Source organism: Sorex fumeus, unplaced genomic scaffold (assembly GCF_029834395.1).
Source record: "Sorex fumeus unplaced genomic scaffold, SorFum_2.1 ptg000054l, whole genome shotgun sequence".
Taxonomy (NCBI): domain Eukaryota; kingdom Metazoa; phylum Chordata; class Mammalia; order Eulipotyphla; family Soricidae; genus Sorex; species Sorex fumeus.
This window is the reverse complement of record NW_026606111.1, coordinates 14,978,345-15,000,846: the sequence shown is the minus strand read 5'-3', so window position 1 is coordinate 15,000,846 and position 22,502 is coordinate 14,978,345. Positions and strand designations below refer to the sequence as shown.

The following is a 22,502-nucleotide window of genomic DNA, read 5'->3' as shown; positions in this document are numbered from 1 at the left end:
TGTAAAATATGTGAGATTCTCATTGACAGATGAAATTCACGTGCAATGTGTTTTCAACTTAAAAATGCATTTATTGGGTAAAAGTAATGAAAGACTAACTTGGCAATACATTTATCTTTTATAATATAAAGAAAGTACTAAGTGGATATATGTCCATTCTCTCCAGGAGTGCACCAATAATTGAACTGTGACATCCAAAAATTCATGTCTTGAATCTCTATTCCTCAACATGAGGTATCTGTAGATGGGTCACTGGGGAAGTAATTAGATTTATATAAGGTCATGAGGGTGACCTCTTAAGATGGGATTAATATTTTTATAAGAAGAGACACCAAAGACCTTGCTGACTTCTCCCTCTCTCTCTCTCTCTCTCTTTCTCTCTCTCTCTCTCTCTCTCTCTCTCTCTCTCTCTCTCTTTCTCTCTCTCATTCTCTCTTCCATGTGAGAACACAGTGAGAACATAGCCTGTTGAAGACTGGGGAAAAAAAGCTATAGGTAGAGCTCCAAAATTCTGGCACCTGGCCTTCAGACTCCCAACCTTCAAGACTGAGAAATAAGTTTCTGTTGTTTAAATCACTAATATGTAGTATTTAATTGGGAAAAACTGAGTTGATCAATACAATAGTGAGCTTATGTAATGTGGAAAAGGGAAGAAATGCAATATAAAGAGGCACAGTATATGAGACACGATCTCTACCTTCAAGAGTTCCACAGTTTCTCTGATACCTGGCATTGCATGTTCCCTGGAGAACCTTCAGGTGTGACCCCGATTGCCCACTTCCCACCTCCCAATAAAACAAAACACAGAAGTCCCACAAAATAACTGGGACTGGTCAGAGATTTTATAATTAAATTGACCAAAGAGGAAACCAATGCAAAATATCAATTGCTCTCAGCACCTAGGAAGCTATTTCAAGGATCCAGTGCTTTTCCATTTTGGAAGTGAGAAAAAAAAATACTTCTTTTAGTAAAAGAGTAGTAAAATCACCATTTATGCAGATGGGGGTGCAAAAAAGGAATAGCATACCCAGAATTCTTTCCAATACTCTCAGGAGAGAAAAACATTCTTGAAACCTTTGTACCTCCACTGAAGAAAGAAAATGACTAATTCTCACAGCAGCCCATTTAGTGTAAAACTAAATGAAGACAAGGGATGACTAATAAGCATCAGTCACAGAGGAGGGAGATTTAAGGCAAGAAGCCACTACCTCCTTCTGCTCCCTTTTATATTCCTGGCTTCTGAATGATTAATAGTAAGAATCTTGGCTTGGCTTTACTAGATGATCCAAAGGTGCACACTGTAAATAGAACAACGCCTTTAATCTGGGTAAATTATCTTCTTTGGATGAAAGAGCAGAAAACAAAACACATTTTAAAAAGGACACAAATGCTCCTCTTCGTTTCCTCACAGAAACTAAATGCTTTACCTAGAGCACTTGTGTCCCCTTCTGCTCACATCCTAGTGGCACATCTCCTCTTTCCGGTCACGTCTTTCACATAAAAGTGCTAAACTAATGCCGCTTAATGACAAATTAATGTCCATGAATAAAAAATACACCTCTAATAGCATAGAGTAATTTGCCATTACAATATCATCATTGGACATGCCCCTGGTTTAATACGATGTATTTAATTCATAACCTAATGAGTGATATATAAAAAGAGGGAGATGAACCCTGCAATTACATTTATGTGAGTCTGTCACCTTATTTGTAAAACCTTAGAGTCATTTACATTCAAATTAGAACAAATGAGTGATTTCACAAAGTGCAGTGATAAATGACCACAGCAGCCCAAGACAAAACTGTATTTCCTGTGAACACATTAACAGTTTCCTATTATTTGTTAAAAATTACAATGCATATTGCCCAGTGTGGTGTGAATAATGACTTTTTTACTGATTAGGTCAGAGGACTAACATGTAGCAAAATAAATAATTTTTCTTTTCATTTTTTCGGATCTTTGCTTTAAATTAACTACTGAATTCTGGTGGATTCACACTGCCACCTGCTGCCTCAGGACAGACAGTGAATGTATATTACTATGAAGAGGTGTTTTGCACCACTCTCTGCTTATTTCTCCCCCACATATTTAGAATAAAAATCATAATGATGGCAGATATTTGAATAAACAAAAGGAATACTTGCTAATCAAATGATAGAATTTGAGGTAGTACAAAATACATAAACTTTTTTCTGAAAGTTAAACTACAAAACATTTCTAGCATAGTAAGTGGTTCCTATGGTTCCTAATGCATCCATTTCAGGGAATAAAATATAAATTAAAAAGGTCACTACTCTTGATCTTAGAACAGAAGGCATGTGTATGTTTGGCGGAGAGATGTGTGTGTGTGTGTGTGTGTGTGTGTGTGTGTGTGTGTGTGTGTGTTTTACCAGTCCTATTTATTTCTTGGAATAACTTGAAGAGGAATAACTTGAAGAGGGCTGGAGCAATAACACAGCGGGTAGGGCGTTTGCCTTGCATATGGTTGACCCAGGTTCAATTCCTCCACCCCTCTTGGAGAGCCCGGCAAGCTACTGGGATAGAGAGTATCCCACCCACACAGCAAAGCCTGGCAAGCTCCCTGTGGCATATTCAATATGCCAAACACAGTAACAAGTCTCACAATTTGTTGTGAGATGTTACTGGTGCCCGCTCCAGCAAATCGAACAAGGGGAGGACAGTGCTACAGCGCTACTAACTTGAAAAGGACTAAATGCCCTGCCTGTCACAAAGATCCCTAGCCCTTTACTTTCTTCCCTAAGTGGCAATTGCCAAGATGAAAGGGCAGCTTGAGTCTTCAAGAACACAGCAACTAGAAAAGGCAACAGAGTTAGAGAGACACTGAGGAGGGAAAAAGTCTGGCCCTGCAGAAGAGAATAAGGGCTTTGTAGGTGAAATGAAGACCCTGACTGGTCATCAAAGGAGCTAAGGAGGTTTCTGAGCTGGATTAGCATCCTGCCTCTGAACTTAACCCCCATAGTCTGTAGTAGAAAAGAGTACTTACCTACTTGTCATAAGGGTTTATTTGGAAGAAGGGAAATGAGAATTGCTGCTCAAAACACTCAATACTGGTAGATCCACCTAAATATTGTTTCTCTTCCCTGGGGGAGTTAATGATAATTCTGGGGATGATGGTTTGGCATGGGTACAGGTTTCAAGCAAGGAGACTGTAGGATAACACTGTTTTTGTCCTTCCTGCATAGCCTCGGGTAGTTTAGGTTTATTGGGTTGCTCCCATCACAGTGCTCCCATTCCTCTGAGTTTATCTGTAACTTCTTTCTTTGTGCTCTGTTGACTTGTAAATATTGTTTTGCTCTTCTCCCTAAGTCTTTTGCATAGTTTATCCAGAGCAATGTCCTTTTTGTATGGACACAAGAAGACTGTATATGCTATGCTTTTGTAATGTGACTCTCAGTGATATTTTCCTCCTGGGCATCTGTTCTCTCACCTAAGCCTCAACTGCCCTTACTTCCTAGGGCCACCAAAAGCAGGGTCCAGATGGGGACTGGATGGAACCAGGGCAAGCGGTAAGCTATGGGCTACCCTGGCATCTAGGTGGGCCTGGCCAAAGTGCCATAATGCTTAACCATAAGTTAAGAGCTTGGTCCTGGACAAATGCTGTCATGATCCAAAATTTGGACCCTGCTAGGGTTAGGAATGATTAATCTGGCCTGAGCGCTGTAGTCTGAGTCTGTGGCAAGATGTTCCCAGGAGAGCTGCCCTATAAGCCTCAATGTTATCTCTTACTGTGTCCATACAAAAATAACTAGTATTGAGATGTTGATAGAGTTATTGGACTAGGGAAAAGAGAAAAACACCTTAAGGGGTATTTTGCTGTTGGGCAGTCAGGAAGGGCTTTGGAATATCCTAGGTGGTGTTCCCTTTGAACTTGGTGGGCTCTCAGGTAGGGCTTTCTTATGTTGATTTTGCTACCTGACTGGATGCAGTGTCAGCCCAGAGTGCTGGAGAGTTGGAGAGGCAAGAGGGTTGGAGAATGAGAGAGAGAGCAGGGCAGCAAGATGGACCACGGAGAGAATAGCAAGGGAGACAGAGAGAGAAGAACGTAGAAGAATACAGGAGCAGGCACTTGGAGAGAGAGAGCCCAGGCTGCAAGGTGGAGCGGAGAGATGAGCGGGAGAGACAGAGGGAGACGGGAATGAGGAGAGCGTGAGACTAGAATGGGAGGCTCAGAGAGACTGGGGCAGGCGCGTGGGGAGAATGGAATAAACATCTGATCAATCAACCGGCTTGGCCCTCATTTCATACACTGTCTGCCCCATGGCCCAGGCTGCCCTGGCTGGGGGAGCAGGCCCATCCCGAATGCTGGCGGCTAGGGGAAGAGCCTTCGGGAGCCCCTCTACCCCCAGTTACCCTCTCCAAAGATTTTATAGAGATTCCCTTCAAAAGAATGGTATGAGCTCATTATAACTTAGAATCAACACCCTGTGACAAGTCCTTCCGGAAGATCTGGGGACCGAAATGAATCACTCCAAAAGACTAATTCACTGGCTGTCTTCACTGACCTAGCAGGGCACTGCTTCTATTGTTCTGAGTCCCTTGACCATAGCAGCCTGCCAGGGGAAAGGCAAAGTAACCCATACAATATCCTTAATGGGGGTGGGTGCAGTTTCATTCATATACAGAGGAGCCTTAAGCTAAAGAGAGGAAGGTTGGGGAATCTTAGTGGGGCTGCTCAGGAGAACTAATAAGGGAGTTCTTCCTTGCTAGACTTTTAAATGAGAATTTTGGAGTTAGAACAATAGTATACCTGGTAGGGAGTTTGGACTGCATTTGGCTAAACAAGGTTTGATTCCTAGAACCCCATATGGTTCTACCATCTCTGCTAGGAGTGACCTTTGAGCACAGATCCATGAGTAAGTCTTGAGCACCTCCAGGTGTGGACCCCAAACAAAACAAAACAAAATCAAATCAATGAACACTGTAGAACACAGGAGGTAGTAGAATAAATGGTTATAAATTCTCATCTCTAGATGGGAACCAAAGAAATAACTGTAATTTGAAAAGAACAAAATAACACCAAACATCTTAGAAAGAAGAAATCACTTCTTTTCAGATCACCTAGCTGGACAAAGTCCCAAACTGTGTAAACTCCTTTTAGCTTGGGTAATGCTAGGAGAAATAGTATAGAGATTCCGTTGCTGGCCTTGCATGCAGTCAACCCTGGTTTGTGCCCTCACACCACATGGTCCTTAAACACCACGAGGTATCCCCTGGAGCACTAAGGCACTAGCCGCAAGAGCCGCCAGGTGTAGTTCCAACATCAAAAACCAAAAATTAAAAATATATTAGCCTTGATTAATGGAGTATATTATCTATTACACTTTAAACACTGGGGAGATTTTGCACTCTCATAAAATATTTTTACAATCTAATAAAATGTCTAGTATTATTCATAGCATGAATTTAAAATCAATTGAGTAACAATGCCAGTATTTTGCCAATGTGTACAGTTAGACTGCTGTGTCAAAATACAAAAGCAGACTGACTTCATAATCCTAAAAGAGAGGAAAGGTATATATTTTTAAAAGATTGACATTATGGTTTCCAGAAATACATATTCTAGTTCTCTTACAAGATTTTCTTCCAAAAGTTGCACAACTTGCCACATAAAAGATAGGAAAAAGAAAGTTACCTGAGAGAATAAAACAAAAACATAATGGTGAAAAGAAAGGAAAATTGCGGCCACTGCTCAAGTATTCTAATAATAAACTAGTCTACAAAACAAAGCCTTATGCAAGCTACTCTTTCTTTCCTCTGCAAAATAATGAGCTACAGGAGTAAATTCCAAAATGCACAGTCACTGGGATCACAAGAATTCACCTGATGAAGTAGAACCTTGAACTTCTAATGTTTATCTGGAATTTTCATCTGCAAAAAGTTATAGGCATAGACACACAATTTTAATATGCATCAATGATAATTAGTACTATAACCAAAGTTTTGTCAACCTGCCAAGGAAAAGGTGAATCAGGTGATGATGCTGGAAGCTCAAGTTGCAATATTTGATGTAGAAATGTCAGACACAAGTAATTTCAATTTCACAAGTCAAACACACACCTTTGAAGTCTTGTAACCTTTCTCTGTTATTCCCATTTGCTACTTGCAGAAAGGGATTAAAAACAGCTCACTCATATTACCCACCAATATTAAGGGAAAAGAAAGGAAAATAAGATAAAAATAGTTAAACATTTACTGTTAGATTAAATATGCTGAGATAACAATAAAACTGTATTTGAATTGCTCCTTAGCGAACATAGCTGAAACAGGAACCTCACACAATCTCTGTGGTTCCTATTTCCTATGGTTGCTGGGAAGCTTCAACAATATGGTATATAAACAAGAGCTTGGCAACTATCTGATGAGAAACAGAATTCAACAATAAGGTTATACATGGAATTATAAAAAATGATTAGTCTGTAAAGGAAAGCAAATTGGGCAAGAAAATAAACAGTATTTTCCTACTTACTAATATGATACCATACTGCACAATAATTGTAGTTTTAAATTGCATGGATTTACCAGCTAAAATTTACTTTCATTTTGGTTACTGTGCTATAATAATGCAAGTGAAAATTCTATCAGTGGAGAAAATAGGAAAATCCCAGTACAGATAATTAGTCCTTAGCGCACTGTAAAATAAAAGAGGCTCACAGCAGCTGTCTAAGATGTTCCCCATCTTTCTGTCTAACCAAAGAATTTTTATCTAGGGAGAAAAAGTAATCTTTGGAATTTGAATAGTTAACCACTCACTAGCTATGTCACCTTGGGAAAGCTTGGTGAATTTCAAATATCTGATTTTTTTTAAATCCATAAAAGTGTATAGTGTTGTTATGAAAATGGAAGGTTAAAAGTCAGTGGATGTTAAGAGTTGGGCAATGCATTTTTCTCCCTCTTCCCAGAGTATTTCCTGTTTATTCTAGCAAATTGGGAAGGCTGTAAAGAACTTATTTCCATGTCCCTCCCTCCCTTCCTTCTTCCTTCCCTCCCTCCCCTTTTCCCTCCCTTCCCCTCCCCTTCCCTGCTCTCCTTCTTTCCTTCCTTCCTTCCTTCTTTCCTTCCTTCCTTCCTTCCTTCCTTCCTTCCTTCCTTCCTTCCTTCCTTCCTTCCGCCATCCTTCCTTCCTTCCTTTCTTCCTTTCCTCCTTCTTTCCTCCCTCCCTCCCTCCTTCCCTCCTTTCCTCCTCCTTCCCTTCCCAACCCTCTCCTCCCTTCCCCCTCCCTCCCCCTCCTTCCTCCTTCCCCTCCCTTCCTCTCCCTTCCCTCCTTCCTTCCTTTCCTCCTTCCTTCCTCCCTCCCTCCCTCCCTTTATTCCTCCCTCCCTCTCTTCCTTCCTTCTTCCCTCCCTCCCTCCCTTCCTCCTTCCCTCCCTCCCTCCCATCCTCCTTCCCTCCCTTCCTCCTTCCCTCCCTCCCTCTCTCCCTCCCTCCCTCTCTCCCTTCTTCCCTCCCTCCCTCCCTCTCTTCCTCCCTCCCTTCCTTCCTTCCTTCCTTCCTTCCTTCCTTCCTTCCTTCCTTCCTTCCTTCCTTCCTTCCAGGACCATACATACTTACGAGGAGTCTGATTCAGAGGCAACCTTACACATACTATGGGGGTTTAAGGTGTACTCTTTTCTAATATCCACTGCCCTTTTGACCATATGACAATTCATTATATGCAGCTTTGTTAAAATTTAGCTAGTGTTATTGATATCTTAAACAACTTTCCAACTTTTCATAATTATTTCTGCAATTAGAAACAGTTCCAAATCAGGATCTTTCCCATATAATCTTCCCTGTACCAAGTATTGAGTTCTGATTTGGTTGCTAAGCTACTCAGCTGTCCAGTTGTCTGTTGCATGGTGGGGAGTGGAGTGGGGAGGCGGAGAAGTGGAGAGGGGGGAAATATTTAGGATGGAAGAGAGATTCACTTCTATGATATGTTAAGAGAGCAGTCACTGCCATGAGAGAATCCTCTTAGACTGTGTCCTGGAGAAATTCTAATGCCACAGGCCACATTCCCTCAAACTCTTTAGCCTGTCACTAGAACTTCCAACTATGTCTGTAGAAGAGAGGAATAGTATATTAATAGGACGCAGAGTCACTTACCTGGATGAGATAGTGGGAACATAAATTGAGAAGTTCCAAAAGCTGTAGGTGACTGCCAGCTGCCAACACATCCTGGATCACACCTGGCTCCAACAAAATCTGTTTTGTTTTTAAATTAAAAACAAAAACCATATATACAATGATCAGTTACTCTGAAAATAAATATAATACCTAATATATAAGGGTGCTAATTTTATTTAATACTTAACATACCATCATCAGAATACAAACTGATACTTACTATGAAAGTTTGTTTTTTCTATTCCAACAGGGAATTGAGATCTTCAATCTAAAAGCTGAGTTTTCAATTCTGATATTCATTTCCTATGTGTAGTCCCCTGCTCTTCCAGTTATTTTCACAGAATAGGAGCAAGTGCAAAGAATAATGAGTCCTAAAATCCAGTTTGTAATGGATACAGTTTTATAACAAAAGCTGAATTTTTAATTTCCAATGTGTATTTCTGAATTTTGATCATTAGTACATCACAGAGACAGTAGGATGAACAGGTATTTTAAAGAATGGGGTATGCAATTAGAAACAGTTCCAAATCAGGATCTTTCCCATATAAGGTGTTATGTTCTCATTTTTAAATAAACTATTACCCAATTTAACTTTTTGTTTTGTTTTGTCTTATGTTTGGGGATCATACCTGGAGGTGCTCAAGGCTTACTCCTGGCTCTGTGCTCGCAGTCACTCTGGGCAGTGCTCTGGGGGACCACATATGGTATTGGGGATTGAACTAGTATCAACTATGTACAAGGTAAATGCCTTCTCTGCTGAACGATCTAGTTCTCTCGCCCTTCCTTTACCAGTTCTTGAGTTGCTAAATAGGGTTGGAGAAGTACAGCACCATGTGTACAAATTTTACTTTCCATGCATGATAGCTGGGCAAAAAAAATTCCTTTAATGCTGCCCCTGCCATTTCTGACCCATTTCCTAAGCCCAGTAGTCCCAAAAGTCTAGTCTGTAGACTAGCAGCATCACCATTACTTGGGTAAAAAGTACAAATTCTTGGAAGATATCATGTTGAATGCAATAAACCAAAATAAGGATGATTTCACTTAACTGTGGTATGTAGAACACTGGATGAGGAAATGTATTGCAGTAAATGGGGGGTCCTTAGATTGTTCTTGGTTTTTATTATTAAAATATTATTATTTTATCCTTACATTATTCTTCCTCTCTAAACACTATTCCCCAGTGTTTAGAGAGGGGAAGTACCGAGAAAGAAAGAAAGAAATCAAGGGGGGTTGTGGGGGGGGGGGGGGGGGGGAGAAGTGAACAGGAAGAAATGGGTGAACAGGCATCCGGGCTTCAGTTATACTGGTAATATGAGTGAGTGGTCTAGTCATATACCCAAAGCACAGACTCAACAACAGTGACAACATAAAACTTAAACGCAACCACTGAAATTTTATAATGTGCCTGTCAAGTAGATAAGTGGGGATCAGTGGAATTTGCAGTTGGGGAGGAAATATAGAAACACTGGTGGAAGGAAGTTGACACCGGTCATGAGATTGGTGTTGAAATATTATATTCCTAAAACTCAACTATCAAGAACTTTTAAATAGCAGTTCCTTAATTTAAATAAAAAGGGGGGGGGGGGGTGAATTGTAAGTTCTTTGGGACCTTCCCAACTTGGCTGAATCAGATACATTCACACTAACACCCTGCAACTGATGTTTTAACAAGGTGCCCTGGTGAGGCATAGGAATGCACGAGAAATCTGATGTGGTCACTTTAACTGCCACTTTACTGTGCTTTTCACATGCTCCTTTGACCTCAAACTTTCACTTCTTCCCCTCTCCTTACTTCAATCTCATGACTTTCCCAAGGCTCCTACCACCAAATCTACCAACATCTCTGTCAGCATGTTCCTTTCCTCAAGATGCCACTTAAGTGCTAGATCCCATCAGACCCCCTTGTTCCTAACTCAATCTATGTTCTCTTCCCACTGGATAATATTTCTAGTCAGCACCAATATGACATTATGCTTTTTTTTTCTTTTTGGGTGACACCCGGCGATGCACAGGGGTTACTTCTGGCTTTGCACTCAAGAATTACTCCTGGCAGTGCTCGAGGGACCACACAGGATGCTGGGAATTGAACCTGGATCAGCCACATGCAAGGCAAATGCCCTGCCCACTGTACTATCACCCCAGCCCGGACATTATGACATTATAGCCTTTTTTTTTAGGGTCACACCTGGCAATGCACAGGGGTTACTCCTGGCTCTGCACGCAGAAATTACCCCTGGCAGTGCTCAGGGAACCATATGGAATGCTGGGAATTAACTGGGTTGATCGCGTGCAAGGCAAACACCCTACCCCCTGTGCTATTGCTCCAGTGCCCCCCCCCCCGACATTATAGCTTTTAAGAAATAAACTATTCCCTTCTTTGATGCCAGAATTCCTTTCATGCTCCCCTTCATAACAAAGTTTCTCAGGAAAGTTGGCCATACACAAAACTTTCATGGGCACCTGCCATCTTGCCAGCAGAGAAGTGGCCCAGCACCATATTTCCAAAAGAACATGATACTTCTGGTTCTTCCCAAGGAGAGCAGTTCAAGTTGAGAATTCTGGGAACTTCTCAGAATGGTGGCAGGCAGATTCTCCTTTTTGCCAGAAGGCACAGCACCCATCAGCCATACCGAACACCCTCTGACATAGAAATGGCTCAGTTCCATGACTAAACCTCATCAAATGGCCAAGCCATCAGATTGTTCCAGATCAGTAGCTCTTGGACCACATGACCAAGACACCTCAAAATCTCAAAGTACTGTCTGTCCAGGAGGATCAGAGTAAATCTGACTGGAAAGTTGCATAGAAGACTACCAAGCTCAGTGAGCTTAAATCACATCACAGAAGACTCAACTAGCACTAACCAGCATAGTAGACCCTCAGACAACGACTTTCATAACATCATTGTGATTATTACAAATTAACTCTTTTTGATCTAATTTTTGATAATCCCATTAGCCTTTATATAGTAACAAACAATAGGAAGTCAATTTATTTGTGCCTGAAGGGAAAAGGCTAGGATGGTGAGTGGGAAATGGGACACTGATGATGGATGATGATGTGCAGGTCACACTGGTGTTGGAACTGATGGTGGGATTTGTGTTGGAATATTTAATCCTTGAAACAACAGTATTATGAACAACTCGGTAAATAACAGTGTCATAATACTTTTTTTGTAAAAAATCTTTCATTAACTCTACTCTATTTCCTCTTGAATGCACTGCTGTCTAGCTTTGCTCTCAATGTTTTCCTAAAAATGTTCTTTTGGGGCCAGAGAGATAACTCAACAGGCTGAAAGCATGTGTTGTATTTGGGAGACACAGGTTCAATCCTGGGCACTGCATGATCCCTAAGCACCATCAGGAGCAACTTTCAAGCACAGAGCTGGGAGTATTCCTGACTACCATGGGATACAGCTCAAAAGTCAACAACAAAAAATGCTCTTACTAACGTTATCAGTGACCTCTAAATTGAATGGTCACCAATGGTTATTTGTCATATTTTCATCTTACTCAAGCAGGCAGCAGTTAGTAAAGTTGACTACTTCCCTTCTGGAACAATCGTCATTATTTCAGTGACAACATTACCTCTTAATTGTCCTGATACTTGACTATGAACTCTCCCCCACCATCCCAAATCAATCTCTAAGTTTTGGAGATATGCTGAATTCAGTCCCCAGACCTCTTCTTTTCTCTCTCTGCTTATTCTATGGACAGTCTCCTATAATTCCGTGGTTTGAAAACTGACTATACTGATGAAACTCAAATTTGTTTTCCTAACCTCAACTTCACCCTTTATTTCTCTGACCTATATCCAAACTCTCTGCACAGCATTTTCATATGGATATCTAATGTATAGCTCAAACTGGATGTGCCCCCTGAAAATTCTTTGTAGTTTCTTTCTAAGAATCAGAAGGAAAAGCAGAATTTCTCCGACCCCTCCAGGAGAGAAGCTCTGACTGACATTCAGGAAATGATTGCTGCTCCCATCACATCACAGAGCCAGGATCTAGAGTGCATTCTCATAGAAGAGGCATGGCCCAAGGCGCAGAATAGGGAATAGAGGGCTTAGAAAGGTTAATTTTAACCTTTAAATCCTGTCAGATGTGCTCATTTCACACAACTGGCATTCATGATAATATCCAAGACTTGGTCAGGCCAAACACAAAGAAAGATATCACAGAGAGACAAGAAGAAAATTCTAGCAAGAGTAAAGCATCTGTCTATCAGGCTTACATTGCTAAATCAGCACATGAGTAAAGCCGTTACAGGATAGTCCCTTACCAGAATTTTGTTTTTGTCTCCTGTAGAAGTCATTTTTTTCTTTTGTTATTATAATTTTTTTAAGGTTTTTTAGACAGCTAGAGAAACAGTACATTGGTAAGGTGCTTCCCTTGATATGACTGACCCAGGTTCAATCCCTGGCATTTCATATGGTTTTGCTGGGCCCACCAGGAATGATAGAAGCTCAGAGTCAAGATTAAGTCCCAAAAACCACTGGTGGGTGTGGTCACAACACCAAAAAAGTAAAAAAATACAAAAGGGTTTTAGCATAAAAAACCTCTGTTTTTAATACAGCACAGCCGGTAAGGTGTTTGCCTTACATGCAGCCGACCCAGGTTCTATTCCTCCGAACCTCTCAGAGAGCTAGGGAAGTTACAGAGAGTATCCTGTCCGCATGGCAAAGCCTGATAAGCTCCCTGTGGAGTATTCAATATGCCAAAAACAGTAACAAGTCTCACAATGGAGATGTTAGCAAGCAAATTGATGAACAATGGAAGGACAGTGCGACAGTGCTTTTCAGATTATATCTTGGAGCAGGTAAACAGGCAGCCCAGAAAGCTGGGTCTTACTTATGGAAAGAGTCAGCATTTGCAAGCCACATTTACAATTTATAGTCCTTTTAAATTCAGCTCTTTTTATCTCTGGTGACTGGTTGTCACCATATATTTTTTCCACAGGATATTTTTTTGGTCAGGAATACACACAAAGATTGTTTTCATCAACTCTCTACAAGAGCTGGTTAAAGAAGAGGGAAGGGATTTTAAGCTTGCCAGTTTTGGGGAAAACAACTAAGGCAGTTGAGTTTAAGTGCTGCAAAGCCTATGTTAATTATATGTAACCCTTTCAGAAACACAAACCCATTTAATATCTCCTCTTGTATTTAAAACAGAATGAAAGAAGGAAGGGTCACTAAAGGAAGTGATAGGAAGGAGGGCTCCCCATAAAAGCACAGAATGGTGGAATGGTATCTACGAGTTTTGGGGACTTAACACATTCAGTTCCTCATCAAACTGGACTGGCTCAGCTCACAAGAGAACATAATGAGCAATAAAAATTAATTATTTCAGTTCTGCTTTGAGGGCACGGTTTGGAATTTGGGGGTGCAAACATTCGAAATATGGTGGTAGGAAGGTGCAATGGTGGTGGGATTAGTGTTTGAATATTAAATGTAATGAATTATTGTGAACAACTTCATAAAAGTAAAATTAAATTAAAAAAAAGAAAAAGAAAAGCATCAACTTCAGATAGGGTAAAACATCTTAAAAACAAAACAGATTGAGAAATCTAAAAGTACAGAAGTCAAGTGGTCCAAGTGTGGTGGAGAAGGTGAAAGCTATTATTAACAAACTCAAAGTGGGCCAAGAAATATCTCTTTCCTCGGTGACATTTATCTGCTTGGATGAAGAGCCAGGGCTTCTCCAGATGAAACTGAATTTTCTATGATCTTAAGACAGACAAGAGGCGGCTAGAGCGATAGCACGCAGGTAGGAAGTTTGCACGCGGCTGACCTGGGTTCGATTCCCAGCATCCCAAATGTTTACACAAGTAATTCCGGAGTATATGAGCCAGGAGTAACCCCTGTGCATGGCCGGGTGTGATCCCCAAAAACGCGGGAAAGAAATGTAGATGTTAAGTCACAAGAAAAAAAAAAAAGGACAAGAGTGGGCCGGAGTGATAGTGCAATGGATAAGGAATTTGCCTAGCAGGCAGCCGGCCCTGGTTTGATCCCCAGCATCCCATATGGTCCCACAAGCACCGCCTGGAGTAATTCCTGAGTGTAGAGCTGGGAGTAATCCCTGAGCACCTCTGGGTGTGACCCCAAAACAAAAACAAACAAACAAACTAAAACCAAGAAGGACAAGAATGTCTCTTTTTCACAGAAGCATCTAGCATCTATATGGAGTATTCTGATCCCATCATCCACTCATCCCTAACCTCCAGGCAGCAGAAAACAAGGCGCAGAATTTGAAACAAGGGTGCTGGAAAGGTGCCCATTTTCTACAGCTTGTGGAGGTTTTGGTTGTATGAATTGAGAGAGGAGAGAGAGAGGTCGAGAGCTGACTCCTAAATGCTGAGCCCCTGCGTTCATTAATTGCATGTGGGATCTGAACAGGAAATGGGTCACAGCAGTGGTGTTTAGGGCTTACTGCTGGCTCTGTGTTCAGGGACCACTCCAGGAGGTGCTCCAGAGAACTTGTGGCTATCAAACCCTGGTTGCTTATGTGCAAGGCAAGAGTCTTGCCCCTATACTGTCTTGGACCTGTCCTCTTATATTTCTTCTTCTCTATATTTTCCCTCTTAGGTTTTACCTTGTCTTTTTTTTTTCTCTTTTTTTCTTTTTGGGTCACACCCGGCGATGCACAGGGGTTACTCCTGGCTCTGTACTCAGAATTACTCCTGGCGGTGCTCAGGGGACCATATGGGATGCTGGGAATCGAACCCAGGTTGGCCGCTTGCAAGGCAAATGCCCTACCTGCTGTGCTATCTCTCCAGTCCCTTACCTTAAGTCTTGAATTAGCTGCGAGGGACTGTTTTTAATATTCTTGGCAACCCTGAGCATGTTCTCTTCTTCGTCTCCCCTTCCCTCTCTATACACACAGACACACCTTCAACAGGGAGTTGATTTTTTTAAAAAAAACTTTGCAATTTAGTTTTTCAAAGTTAGCGTCATCCACCTATCTTGCTTTAGGGGATTTTTAATGTAGTTATTTTGGGGGTTGTGGATAGAACAATCAGAGGAGCTGAACACATTAAAATCAGATAACTAACGGTTTGTATTCAATTAATTTACTTATGGACCCATGAATACAAGGAATTAGACAACTGTGTATCTGATGTATATCTCCAAGCCTGCTCGGATTGGGACTGGGCCTCCTCCACCCAGATCCCCCATATTCCAGTAGGTAGGCGTTACACACAACAACTGCCCCTGGCGCTGTGTTATTCCATCAATGGCCAAGACCCAGAGATTATAAAACCCAGCTCCCGGAAGCCCAACCTCTTATCATCTAGTTCTTACTCTTGGAGAACCCGGCAGGCGACCGAGAGTATCCTGCTCACACAGCAGAGTCTGGCAAATTCCCTATGGAGTATTCAATATGCCAAAACCCAGTAATAGTGATGGGTCTCATTCCCCTGACCCTGAAAGAGTCTCGAATGTAGCACTTTCTAAAATCTCAGGGCTAGGAAGAAAGAGACGTTACTGGTGCCTGCTCAAGGAAATTGATGAACAATGGGATGGCAGTGATACAGTGATATCTGATGTGGTATATAATATTTATAAAAATGATAAAGAAGGTAAATGAGTACATTTATTTACCCTCTTTGAACTTTGTCTCTTTAGGATATTTTTCTGAATAATATGAAGAAACCACAAGTCATCACAATCTTGAACTTAAAAATCATTCAAGGAAACTAAGCAAACAACATAAATAGGTTTTCAATGATAATATATCAAAGACACACAAAACCCTTTACATAAAACTCAAGACACATGGAGGTCATGCCTGCTTCAGACAGCTTAACCAGTGGCTGAATGAACAGCAGTGCTCCTAAATTAAAATAAAATACTCAAGATACCTTTTATAGACAAAATATGAACCATACAATCTAGCTACGCAAAACTGCCAACTATTTAGTTTTTGTTACAAATCCATCACAATTAGGACTTTTCATCCACAAGGTGGCGCCCATGTCTAAAGCAGAAAGTTTTCTAAAACCATGCATATTCTTAATTTAGGCATCATACCCCTGTAACAGAAACTTCAAATTTGTTTTTAAGAAAGAAAAATAACTCAAATTAGTAACAGAACACAAAAATCCAAATTTTTTAATGTTTCAATTATTTGGGGAAATATGCACGAACATTTTTGTTGAGATATTCCATCTAAGCAATACTAATGGGAATTCAGTTATTCAGATTCCAGCTCATAAACGTAGTTAAACTTTTTGTTCTTATATTTAGAAACATTCTTAATATCGTTTAACTTAATTTCAAGAGGGAAGAAATTCATCTGTTTGTGATATGTTATTTATAATGTGTGCCACAACTAATTACAAGTATATTGCTATTTCACATTATTCTTAATTTGTCCAACATAAGATAAAATGCCTATTTTCGATTTTGAAAAATTATGGTCTCATTTATAAAGCCAATAATCCACTGTTTTCATACTATGGTAATACTTCAGCTTAAACACCTTTTTGTGAACATCTTCGATTCCTGTAAGTCTGAATCCTCCCCAATCTTCAAGGTTTACCTATAAGTCCACTTCCTATACATCCTTTGAAGAATTTCCCTTCTTCTTCACCTCCAACTGGAATTAATCTCTTGTGACTTCAAAGTACATCATATATCTAAGACCCTGAGCACTGGGTTATAACTGTATTCAGAATAATAACTCTCTCAAAAGGTGACTTTAAGAACTGAGAAAATAATAAGTATCATACAATTGTGTATAAGTCAACAAAATTGCTTAAAGGACTGTGTGATTTATTTCTCACAAAACTTGGGATAGGCTGTTTGAAATACAAATGAATGAGGCTCCATTTATTTACCTAAATGACCAACTTAATCTGTGATTTCATGGTGACAAAATGGCTGCACATTGCAGGCACCAAGTTCATTCAGAGTAGGAGAAAAAAGGTCAAAATGTAAAATCTAAGTGTCAGCTAAATGTATTATTTATTAGGAAAAAAATAGGCTATTGCAAATATCGCAACTCTCATTTTATTTTGTCCAAAATCAGTCACTTGGCTACCCACACCTACAGAAGAACAGAGAGAAAAATAACCTTGATTTTTCATAGTTAGTGTACTCACTGTTGCCCCAAATAAATTAAAGTTGTCAATTAAGAACAAGGAAGAAATACATATTGGGTAGGCAGTCAGAGTGCAATTCATACTACACAACATTGTCTCAATTTATAGTAAATCTGCAACAAATGGGCTGGAGCCATAGCACAGCGAGTAGGGTGTTTGCCTTGCATGCGGCAGACCCGGGAGACCCGGGTTCGATTCCTCCGCCCCTTTCCGAGAGCCTGGCAAGCTACTGAGAGTATGTCGCCCACACGGCAAAGCCTGGCAAGCTATCCATGACGTATTCAATATGCCAAACACAGTAGCAACAAGTCTCACAATGGAGATGTTACTGGGCCCGCTCGAGCAAATCGATGAACAATGGGAGGACAGTGCTACAGTGCTACAGTGCTGCAATAAATATTATTTTATGAAATGAAGTGTTTCTGACACAAATGAGCTATGTGATTCAATCATATCTTGCGCTTCACCTATGAGAACTTGAGAACCGAGCCTATACTGCTGCATGTCCTTTGCTATTTAATATCTGAACATTTCTAAGATTATTTTCTAAAGAAGTTTATGGGAGAAATGTTAGAAGCAATCATAAGCATACAGTGAGTGAGCACAGTTACATGCTTTAATCTTTATTAACTAATTCAAGGAGTTAAATAAAGGGACACATTAGCATTGTAACTAACAGTTATTCTACTACACCTAATAAATTAGGTGCTAAGATTACCTATACATTGAATAAATTTGGGATTTGATTACAGATTTTTTAATTACCAGCTTTTTCAGATGACTTTGTTCCAAGCACAGAAGCTTACAGAAACTTCTAAAAGGGTTCAATATTAAACATTTTTAGATATCAATTTATAAAAATGTAATCAACTCTTCTATCTATTAGGATATGGGAAAAAGAGAAATCAGATTTGAGTTTTGGAATACTTTTAAGAATGCTATAAATTTAGGGGCTGGAGCAACAGTAAAATCAGTAGGACATTTGCATTGCAAGTAGCCAACCCGAGTTCAATTACCCAGCATCCCAGTGCTCAGTACTCTGAGCACTGCCAGGAATGATTCCCAAGTGTGGAGCCAGGAGTTACCACTGAATATTGCTGGGTGTGGCCCTAAAAACAATACCAAAGCCAAAATCAAACCAAAGAATGCTATAAATTTAAAATATAAAATCATAATTAAAATATCTTAGTTGGGGGCTGGAGCGATAGATAGTACAGTGGGTAGGGCGTTTGCCTTGCATGCGGCCAACCTGCATTCGATTCCCAGCATCCCAAATGGTCCCCTGAGCACCGCCAGGAGTAATTCCTGAGTGCAAATCCAGGAGTAACCCCTGAGCACCGCCGGGTGTGACTCAAAAAGCAAAAAATAAAATAAAATATCTTAATCAAACATCTTGAGACATGATAAACTGGGAATTTAAAGGAAGGGAGGAGGGACTGTGGGCTAATGGTGAAGGTGTCTGTAAACACTGGTGGAAGGATTGATGCAGTGCACAGCAACTGTGAAATAATAACTTTAATGCTGTTATAAATTGTGAAACATTGACAAAAATAAAACTTAAGAATATCCTAGTTTTTAAAAACTATATATTATTTACTTAAAGGAGGGCTTGGGTTGGCTCCCTGGAATTCCTTGAACTTCCCCAAATGTTAGAAAAAGGATGGAAAATAACATGAGGTTCTATTCTTTGCCTTCACTAGCTTCTATATCCTTATTTTATTAATTTGAAATAGCCTGGTGTCAGAATCAAAGTCTTATCTAAGATGTCAAGAAAAAAACCTTAGATTAAATAAGGACACACATATTACATCACCAACTATGTACTGCAGTGTAGGACTGTCCTCCTGTTGTTCATCAATTTGCTCGAGCAGGCACCAGTAACATCTCCATTGAGACTCGCTGTTACTGTTTTTGGCATATCGAATACGCCACAGGGAGCTTTGTTATTATCTGTGCTATTTAGGACAGATTTTTCTTGTCCATATATGTTGATACTGAAATGACTTCTCTCTGGTTTTAGAACATATAAAAAGATGATGGATTAAAGCTAGGTGCTCATGGAGAGAGAGAAGAAAGGAATTACTAAGTGGAATTACTAAGCAGTGGTATAATTCATCCTCAGATAGTGATGGGAAGAGGGCTTTGTAGAAAAAGTTGACTGAAGATGTTTAATGTCAGTAAAGCAAGTTGAGAAGTAATTCTTCAAATGGAAAGTGTAGGCTTTTTTTATATTGTATGAGCAAACCCCGCTTTCTTTTGACTCCCTCTGCATTAACATGATTCTGGCATTTCAAAGCGCTAAGATCAATAATTCTGTCAGCAAGTCATTTCCAACATAGTTTTCTTCATTATGTTGAAATTAATAAAATATATTAATGAAATGTAAAGATAAATTATATATACTTACATTACTTTTTTTTAAAAAGGCCTAATTATTTGAAAAAAGCAGAATAATTTTTTGATAGTTTCTAAGAGAAAAAAAAGCAGTCCTGGCAATTAATATAATGAAACATGAAGGTTATTACAGGTTATAAGAAAAGCCAAGTTAATTATTAAAAAGGACTATTATAACTAGTGTTCTTTCAAGTGTGAACAAATGAGGTCTCATCCCATAGAGTTTTGTTAATGAAGGTTTCTCCATTGAAGAGAAAAGGGTTCATTATTTCCTACAATGGTAGCATGACCGAAGAGGAGACATTACTGGGCTGGGAATATGGTCAAGGGCTGGAGCTCATACTTTGCTTGTAGAAGTCCTGGTTCAATCTGGTATCACATAGTCCCCCTAACAGTGCCAGGAAAGACCTCACAAGCATCATGCCAGGAATAGCCACCTACCCAGTACAACTAGGTATGGCCCCTAAACAAATTTTTAAAAAATATATTATACATTAGGCTGGAGTACAGCAGGTAGGGCATTTGCCTTCCACACAGCTGACCCATTTTCGATTCCTTCGTCCCTCTCGAAGAGCCCGACAAGCTACTGAGAGTATCTCACCAGCACGGCAAAGCCTGGCAAGCTACCCGTGACATATCCGATATGCCAAAAACAGCAACAACAAGTCTCACAATTTGTTGTGAGATGTTACTGGTGCCCGCTCGAGCAAATTGATGAACAACAGGAGGACAGTGCTACAGTGCTATATTATACATTAATTTAAAACACAGTGGGGCAGTGGTGCAGGGTGGCAGCTCAGAGGAATGGATTGTATGCCTTGCATGCATGAATTCCCAAGTTTGTTCCCTGGCACTGTACAATCACATGACCCTAGGAGCATCACTGGAAATGGACATGGTGGCTCCAAGCATCTCTTGGATGACCCTGGTGGTCCCTAACATGGATCACCTAAACATGTAACCATCAAGCCATCCGTTTCTAGGTTGAGTATCGCTGGAAGTGATGCCCCGGTTCCCAAGTACTGCTGGGGAGGCCCTTCACTACAACTCTAAAGAAAATACTGACACATGAAGAGAGAAGTGCTCTGATGAACTCATGGGGGCTGATGAACACTGGTTCCTTCACAGATCGCAACTACTTTGACATAAGAAAGAGACAAATGGAATGATTATATTGTGATGCAATTAATGCTAAATAGTGGTGGGCTTCATTGCAGTGGAAACAGCTAAAATACAAGAAACATTGATTTTCATTAATTAATAACTAACTCTGTTCCTTTGAGGAAAGTGCCACGACCCGAGTTCGATTCCTCTGCCCCTCTTGGAGAGCCTGGCAAGCTACTGAGAGTATCTCGCCCGCACGGCAGAGCCTGGCAAGCCACCTGTGATGTATTCGATATGCCAAACACAGTAACAACAAAAATCTCCAATGGAGATGTTACTGGGCCCGCTCGAGCAAATCGATGAACAATGGGAGGGCCTTTACCTTTTACCTTTACCTTTCTCTATGAAGAATGGAGCAAAGGCAGGGTTCAAGGTTCCAGGGGACACTGTAAAAACTTGGGCAAGTCACTAACATGTTTGTTTTTAAGCATCATCATATAAAAAAATGAGGCAACTAATACTTCCTACTTCCACGTATTGACATTAGGATAAACTGAGCAGTTCAAGTAAAATTCTAAGAATAGTGCCTGAAATGTTTTATGACCGTAAAACTGTTACTGCTACTATTATTGTTGTTGCTGATTTTATGAAAAAATATATAATGATACCTATTTCTAGTATTTACACCTGATACCCTGTGAAGTAATTTTAGATAAGTTCTCTCTTTCTTATTTCCTGACCTACTACTTATGACTGCATGATAAATATTACCCCAGTAAAGAATATGAAAAAACTGAAGTTAGAGAAACTCATCTATATCCAATCAAAAAATCTTTTCTGAATGACTACACTATTCCAGGCACCTTTCTGGGCACTGTATATATGATTGGTACCATCCAGTGACAAGAATAAAACAAAAGAAGAAAGATTTGCAGGGAAGCTCAAGAGTCCCAATGCCTCTTTGGCTGATCACAACACCCAGGAGGAGAGAGAAAACAAAAGGGAATGCCCTGCCACAGTGGCGGGGGGGGGGGGGGGGGGGGGGATGGGAGGATGGGGGGGAGGGATATTATCCTGGTGGTGGAAAATGGGCACTGGTGGAGGGATGGGTATTTGATCATGGTATGACCGAGATCCAAGCACAAAAATTTGTAAATCTACAACTGTACCTCATGGTGTTTCACTAATAAAAAAAAAAAACCTGAACACCTTAAACCTACACAGTGTTGTAAACCAACATGATCTCAATAAATATTTTTTTTAAAAAAAAAAGAGTCCAATGTAAGGTTATATTAAGTTTGTAGTATCTAGTATTTATCCAGATTAACTCTATAAAGTAGATAGATATACATTTTAAAGTTTTAAAGCCCAGGCCAAATTTTCCTATCACGTATTTTTATAAGATCTTAGAGCTAGAATGGTTTGAGAAAAAAGTATTTTATTTGCATTTATTAATTTTAACTTAATTTTCTCATTGACTTTGTTATTATAGACCATTTCTAAATTCCTAATGGAATTCATATATTACCACCCCATACAAACATAGTATACCCTATGTTCACTATCACACATCAAGATTGTACATTTGTTACAATTGATGAACTGACTTGAACACATGATTATGGTCCTAAGTTCATAGTTTATATATTTTTTTTAATTTTTAAATTTTTATTAATGAAACACCATGAGGTACAGTTGTAGACTTACAAATTTTTGTGCTTGGGTTTCAGTTATACAATGATCTAGTACCCATCCCTCCACCAGTGCCCATT

General features: G+C 40.0%; 1 protein-coding gene across 2 annotated transcripts in view; it reads right to left on the bottom strand.

The window, feature by feature from the left end:
* KLHL32 (kelch like family member 32) overlaps positions 1–22,502 on the bottom strand; it is a 224,029-nt gene that overhangs the window by 81,222 nt on the left and 120,305 nt on the right. For both annotated transcript variants that reach the window (XM_056125147.1, XM_056125149.1), the window contains exon 5: positions 8,108–8,206. In XM_056125147.1, the coding sequence (XP_055981122.1) occupies positions 8,108–8,206 (99 nt within the window). The remainder of the gene's footprint in view (positions 1–8,107; positions 8,207–22,502) is intronic.